The sequence below is a fragment of the Apis dorsata genome, unplaced genomic scaffold, assembly GCF_000469605.1.
Source record: "Apis dorsata unplaced genomic scaffold, Apis dorsata 1.3 scaffold_365, whole genome shotgun sequence".
In the NCBI taxonomy this organism is placed as follows: domain Eukaryota; kingdom Metazoa; phylum Arthropoda; class Insecta; order Hymenoptera; family Apidae; genus Apis; species Apis dorsata.
Window position 1 is genome coordinate 197,947 of NW_006263630.1, and position 7,636 is coordinate 205,582.

Here is a 7,636-nt window from a genome sequence, read left to right on the forward strand (position 1 = left end):
GAGGGGTGATCACGCACATGGACGGTATACGGCTCGTGTTGATCGCGGTCTTCGAACGGATCCTCTCGATCCTCTCGCACCCCTCGAGATCGCTCGACTCGGAGTACTCGAATTCCGAGCACGACCTTCCCGTGCAGGCAGGGCTCGAGGCCGATTCCACGGGCGATGACGAGGTGTTGTGGCCGCTGTCCGGTGACTCGCCGCCATTTTGATTCGGCCCGTGAACCTGTCGATCGATATCTCTTATTAGCCCTTCACAATTTTTCAAAAATAGAGAGGGGAAGATTCGATCGAAGTTAATATGGAAAATATCGGTTTGAGAAACGGTTCGATAGCCTTCTAACAGGTATACAATTTTATTGGAAACAAGAAGAATTTTCTCGTACCATAGCAACAACGGTAAGGCTAGATTTTCTTTCAGGCGGGGGTGGCGCCATTAAAGCTGTACAGACTGTGCCCGCGGAGCTGGTGGTCGTCGACGTGGACCCCCTTCCGAACAGTTCGTACTCGTTTTCGATGATGGGTGAGGTAGGATCGGAGCTGACGTCGTTCGACTTCATCAATGGACACTGGGGGACGGGATCCTCTTCCCTCAACGTTTTCAACCCGGAGTCCACGTGGAACGAGGTGTAATAACCCTCCGTGTCGCAGGAATACACGGACGACGTCTCGCCGTCGTCCGAGAACGGTACCACGGCTATATCCTGTATAATATCCGGGGTCAGCGTGCCCTCCGAAGTCACGGAGGACGAGGTCGACGTGTCTCGTCCTTTGAAACGCCTCACGTGGCTCAATGACGTCGAGGAAGTTCCAATCGAAGCTGTCGTCGTCGATCTGCGGGACAAAACGCTTCGTTAAAGCGGATAGTAAAACTTAAGTACGTGCGTGAAGAGGATACGTGATACCACTCGTGATAAAGAAATGTTATTTGATTCGATGATACTTGCTTCCTCTCAAGGAGTAAATATAATTGATCTTATCTTCGTTTATCCTACTATTTACCTATCTAAAGAAAACAATATGTGTAATGACACTTGAGAAATAATTAATCGCAATACGTTACATGTTATAGCAAAATATTGAATTTTCAAAATTCTAAGAAAAAGAGACGTTACGAAACTTGTTTTAAAATGGACAACATTCGTAAAAAAAAAAAACAATTGTTTCGTTGCTTCGTTATATAATTATTAACTATGTTTCTCTTCGTTTAATGTTTTTCTTCCTTCCTTTAATTAAAGAAAATGCCTGCCGTTAAAATTGTCAAAGCGAGAGTCGAGTCGTACCTCGGCTGGTGCGTGGTGGTGGTCGTCTCGCTTCCGATACTCGCCCTTCCGCTTTCGGAGGACGCACTCCAGTTTCCAGAACTGGAATGAGGCGGCTCGTCCCTGCTTCCTCCCTTTCGTCTTTCCCTCCTTTGGGCCGCGCTTTCGCGCAATTTCACGCTCGGTTGTCTCTCGCCGCTCGGCACGGATACAGGTATGCTCGAGGTGCTCTTCCCGCTCGAGCTCGACGAGCTCGGCTTCCTTTCGTGAGACTTGTCCTTCCTGCGCCTGCCCATTTTTTATTCGTTAATATTCGTTTCCTCCATCTCTCGCCGACTGATCCTTTCGCTCTCACCTCTCTGTCCCCTCCTGTTGCTGCTCCTGTTGTTGCTGCTGCTGCTGTTGCTGCTGCTGCTGTTGTTGCTGCTGCTGTTGCTGGCTCGATTTCGGGCTGATCAGTTTCAATCTGGACATACCCCACGCCTTCAACGTGTTGAAGTGAGACTTCTTTTCCGCGGGCGAGTCCTTCTTCGACGAACCCAATATGTCCGTGCTCGCTGATCGATGAGCTCTCGATCCCATGTTCGATATCGTCTCCTCCGCCTCCTCTCCGGTCGTTTCTCTGGGAAAAAGGGAGAAAGAAAGATAGGATGATGGATTTTTAATTAACTAGAAATACTAATGGGGCGGTACGATTATTTGAACATCATATCGTATGGTTAATCTCTCTATAAGGGATCGAAAGTATCGTTATCGATGCTTTCAAAGCAATTCCGTCGAGTAAATTCGAGTTTTTTATTTTCACTTTTATTTATCGAAAGATTTTGCGAACGGTTCTTCGATAGATCTTCATTTATTACGGAATAGTTTTAAATTAGGAAAAAGCTAAACATTGCGTCGATATTGTTAAAGTATTTTTACGAAGATAAATAAATGTACAGGATATATATTATCGTCTATAATTGTTTTAATCTATAAATCTCGATCGATTTTTTATACACCAAGTTTGTTAATACTTGGTTTAATAATTCTTAAAATCGCGAACGTTACAGAGACGTAACTCACCCTCCTATAGCCTGTCGAATTTCTTTCTGATCGGTGCCAGCGATCGTGTTTCGTCTTTTTCCTCTGGGCCTTCGAGGCCGCGATCGCCTCTTCACCGCTGTCTCTTGGCTCTCCGGGCCGGACAGCAGAGATCTTCTCCTCGTCGACATTCTCTCGAATCCTCTTCCGCTTACGTCCACCGCCACGATTTCCGCCGGGAATCTGCCACGAGAGGAAGCACGTCAGTAACGAAAGTAGGGGAAAGATTTAAGATTCGAGATCGAATTTAAAATTAAGAATAATTGAAACTCAGAAAATAAATAATCTGTTCTTCGCGGAATGGAAGATTTGAATGAAATTAAGAAAAATTGAAACTTTGAAAGCAAATCTATTTCCTAGAATTCTCTCATAAGTCAAATTAAAAATTTAAAGGATATAAAACAAATCCATTCTCTCGTTTCCTAAAAACTGTCTAAAACAAAAGATTAGTTAAAAATCTCGAATAATAATAAATAATTTTGAACAATAAATTATCCAAGTGACTATTAAATTTTGCCTTCAAATCTTAAATTTTCCATAATTCTAGCGAAATCTTTCAAACTCGATCTAGAAAAATAAAAGAAATAGGCGAAATCCCCTCTTCCCCCATCGAATCATCGATATCTCTTATCCCTTCAACAACGGGAAAAAGAAGATCTCCCTTACTTGAGAGCGATGGCTTGGACCTGTTCCTCGGGGCTGGGAAGCTTGTGATCGACGGCGTCGTCGGTCGTCGTATCTCCCAAGATCCTGGACATGCAATCGGGCGGCACTGTAACGTCCCCGAGCGCCTCCGTGGACGTCCATCTTCGCAGATCCTCGATAGCGGCCGGCTGCAACGACACGAATCACGCGTGAGCACTCGAAAAAACACCCCACCCACCCTCCACCCGATTCCAAAGGCCAGAGGAACTTTGCGAATCTCGTATTCTTTCCCCGCGTTATTGGAAGAAGCGGCCGTCATAGCATCCTCCTCCTTCCTCCTCGGGAGGAAACTTGATGCTGCGGCGAAAGAAAAGCGAGCGACGTTGTTTTACGCGCTGGGGAGCCGCGTGGGCACATGCATTGTCGGATGTCACCTCGTGACCAACCGGCTTTCACGCACGGGATACGGAACGGATTGTGTTTCAGGCAGGGCCCTTTTCTAACTGACTAAGAGATGCGCCAACAGAGGAGCTCGTTTCAAGCCAGGTGAAAATGGATCGACCGATTTTTTTCCCCTCCTCGCGAACCGGCTCCGCGGCTTACCACCGAAACCCTCATTTCAACCCTCTTCGATGCTGTAGAACTTCGATGTATCGGCTTTCGAAAAAATTAGGTTATGAAACGTGTTGCAACACGTTGAGTTGGCGAATTTTTTCCACCGTTCGTGGTGGATGGGGTAGGTGTGCAAATAATTATACGTGAATATTCATTTTAAATCAGAGTCTACAGTTAACAATTCGCTTTGGCAATTTTAGTGTTAATTAATCGTTTTGTTCGTTGTAAGTTATAAAGTAGTATTATGGAGATAGAAATTAATATTAATTTTAAATCTACAGTTAATTTTCTAACCGACAATTCGTTTGATTTGGCGATTCTAATGTTAATTAATCGCTTTGTTAATGTAATTACGTTTAATTATTATCTGGAATAGAAATTAATATTAATTTTAATTCAACCGACGATTCACTCGATTTGGCGATCCCAGTGTTGATAAGAATCGAATGAAATGTACTTTTAGGCGAGAATTATGCGATCACGCTCGTTTCTTAAAAAAAAAGAAAAGAAAAATCGCAAGCAATCTGGAAAAGAGCTAGACGTGATCCAGCTACGTCAGCCTCGAGTCACTCCTCGATCCATTCCACTCTATTAACAGGTAGCCCGAAGGAACGAGAGGAAAACGTCCTGGTTATCGCCGTAGGAGATTCGATTCGCCGTAGCGATGGGTTTCGAATCACTTCGAATCCGTATTTGTTCACATACAACGAATATTTGTACATGAAACGAAATTCGAGTCGCTTTGATCGAAACTTCTTAAATCTCGACAAAATTCATCGATACTCGTTCTAAGAATTTTCTTTTAATCGTTACACAATCGATACATAGGGTTAGAAATTTGGAATCGTTTCGAATTGAGACTCGTGCCATCACTACTTGCCAGAGAACAACCTGCTGCGCAGCCTTTCCTCGAAGGACGCGTGTGCATCGATAAATCTTAGCGTGTGGCTAGAAACGAGCCGGGGAGGTTGATAAGTGAGGTTAGAATAGAGGTCGTCACACGAGCTCGTGAACTTTGCCTCCGAAGTATCAAGGATTCCTCAAGGACGTCCCGCCATTAAATCTTCGTTTATCTGGGAGAACGTAACGTGTGATAACCGATTTCCTCGGATGCGAAACACAGAGGGGTCATCTTTTTATCGTATACGTATCTGCTGCGTATTTGGTTGTATCAGGAAAGGAATTGGATGAAGATACACCGAAAAATTTCCTTTCGTTTTGTTCTAGATCACATGCGAGAAAAAAAATGGTGATTGGTTATTTCGAATATTGCATTTCGAAGATTCAATTGAGAGGGAATTTTGATGAATCAATGAATAGAAAGGGTTATTTAAATTATACAAATAAGTGATAATGAAAGCCCAGTTTTGATATTTTTTTAAAAGTTTACTTATTCTGTAATATTTCATAGATCCTCCGCATCTAAAATTGATCTTCTTACCGGATGGCCGAATATAAACATAACCTCAATCTGAGATTCCATTTCCAAGAATTGATGAGAATAGAGATGAACGTTAAAGTGGATCAAAGACCTACATTACATCTCGAGAGAAGAGCAAATTTTTAAACGATTCGATCATCGTTCTCCATGAAAATCGTATTCTATTCCAGTTTTTTTCATCAGTTACTCTTCATATAACTTCAACGACTGAAAAGAAAAAATATTCTTTGAAAACAGCTACGAACTCTTATACAAACATATACAAACATATTCGTGGAATAAATTTTAGAATAGAAAATCTAAATAATTTTTCCTTCTACGCAATATATTTCGATTATCCTTCGAAACGTTGCTAATCCAACATAAATCAAAAAAGTCGAGAATAGCGAAAGAGCGAAAAGGGGAGTCGAAAAGAGGGATTTCCGTCGAGCCTCTCGCATTTTCTTCACTCTCTGAGACGAGACGTTCGAATCCAAGAATTCCAACGTCACCGCGATCAAAGAACTCTGATTTCCTTCTCCCCTCGATCGAGGCCGGAAGTCTCCTTTCTGACTTCTTGTTGTTGTCAATATCAACAGGGAACGCCTTCCTGCCACGACGAGGGGCAACGAAAATCGGGGTCGCCGCAATAAAAAGAAGAAGGAAGGGGAAAAAAAATAATAATAACAGAGAAGGGGATCTCTGAAACTTCTGGAAATCCACGAGAAATCGACGAGGGTTGATCGACTTTCGATAATGGCCGATTGTTAATGGCGGTGCGTGGCTGGGTGGAGAACTGTAATACGAGCAGCGGATTTATGGCTCGGGTCGCGGCACCGAGTGAATTAACCGTTTGACAGGGCAATGAAACGAGTTCCAATTCCATTTCGTGAAATAACCGTGCACAACCTCTCGATGGTGGGTGTGAGACGAAGGAACAAACGCTCCATCTTCGAAACGGAAATACATGTGTGAGTGTATGTGTATAATGATGGATTTGTATATAGTGACTGTGCCTAATTTTATTGGCCAGGTGGTTGGGTTCTACGAAAAATTTGGCTTTTCGGTTCTTTGACCGATGAATTTCGATCGCGTGTTGCGCGACGTTGTGGATATATAATTATTCGTTTCGATTATTCATTTCGAGTTGATGGATATTACGAGGATAGATTAAGTTTCTCCGAATCTATTTCATTCTAGAAATAATTTATATCGATTTAAAAATGAGATACGAAGTAAAAGTGGTAAGAATGATTTAACGATTTAAAGTAATAAACATTCAAAGAGAAATAAATAAGAGATAAGATATTTCCAATAAGACACCCTATATACGCAAAATCGTATCGAACCTTTGTGCCATAAAACTTTCCATCATCAACATTCCAATTCTTCTCGACGAAACAATCAAACGATCAAATTTACTTTCAAAACTTTCCTCGATTGCCGCTTAACGACGCTAATTAAAAGAACGGGCGAAATTAAATAATACAGGAAAAATACGTGGTCGATAATAGCCCCTAATAAGAGTAAATGAGAAGGGATCGGAGAAGTCGGATCGGATCGTGCGTTATTAATGTACTAATGCATTAACGGAACGGAGAATAATGCAAGGGAACGATACGTATCGTTATAGAACGATTCATGGCCCCCCGACCACCGTGAATTCAATGTATCTCCCTGACTTCCCATGACATCTCCCATTGAACCACGGCTCTATCGTTGCTTGGCCACACCAATGGGATTACAATTTAACAGAGATACGCAGCCTGGCTAAATCCAATCCTTTCGTGCCTCCTTCTGGTTTACGTTCGTACAGGTGTATCGTTCCGTTGAGCAACGAAAGATTCGAGAATAGTTGGCTTCGTGGCATTAATTGATGATGGAAAAAAAAAAGATTTTTATCGTTTCCTTTTTTTCTTGAAAAATTTAATATCCAGTTAATTGTAGTAATAAATATTTCGCTTTCGAAACGAAAAATTTGATATTTTATTTTTTATAGTTTTTAAACTTTTCGTGGATGGAAAAAATTCTCGAAAATTTTTCTCGCTATTATTTCTCGAATTAATAAAAATTTATTCGAGCCTACCAGCATAAATTTCGTTTCGTTAAATCCTCTCGATCGATGGAAGAGGAGAGAAATAATTATGGGACGAATGGATGATGGGTAAATATGAATGGGAATGTTTCGAGGTAATCCGAATATTCGCACCATAGGAGGATTATTACACTTACGATCCTGGATTCGATGTCGAGACTTTGGTCTCGCCTTCTCTTGCCAAGGACGGGCGTGCACAGGAACATATCCATGGAGCTGCCATCCCTTCTCAGGCTATCCAAACTTCTGACAGCGACTATAGCGGCAGCCTCGTACAATTCCCTCAAGGCTTTCGGCCTGGTGTCCGATGTGAACAACGCCGTCGATGGTTTGTTAACCATGTGAAAATGTTCCGTCCTCGTCGCGAACGTGCAAATATCCGATTCCGCTGAAACGCATTACGTAATAGAACAGGTTAGTAAGATCGTTTGATCGTTCGACAGAATCGAAGATATTCTTTTATCGAATACTTTAAATATTTTCTTCTTTTTTTTTTTTTTTTTCAAGGTAACGATT

General features: G+C 42.1%; 1 protein-coding gene across 1 annotated transcript in view; it reads right to left on the bottom strand.

Annotated features, from left to right (window-relative positions):
• Positions 1–7,636, bottom strand: part of LOC102674356 — a 115,396-nt gene that overhangs the window by 18,279 nt on the left and 89,481 nt on the right. The window contains exons 2-8 of the mRNA XM_031511923.1: positions 7,258–7,508; positions 3,012–3,178; positions 2,328–2,528; positions 1,618–1,884; positions 1,284–1,550; positions 387–834; positions 1–226 (exon numbers count right to left, since the gene is read on the bottom strand). Coding sequence (XP_031367783.1) covers positions 1–226; positions 387–834; positions 1,284–1,550; positions 1,618–1,884; positions 2,328–2,528; positions 3,012–3,178; positions 7,258–7,508 — 1,827 coding nt within the window. The remainder of the gene's footprint in view (positions 227–386; positions 835–1,283; positions 1,551–1,617; positions 1,885–2,327; positions 2,529–3,011; positions 3,179–7,257; positions 7,509–7,636) is intronic.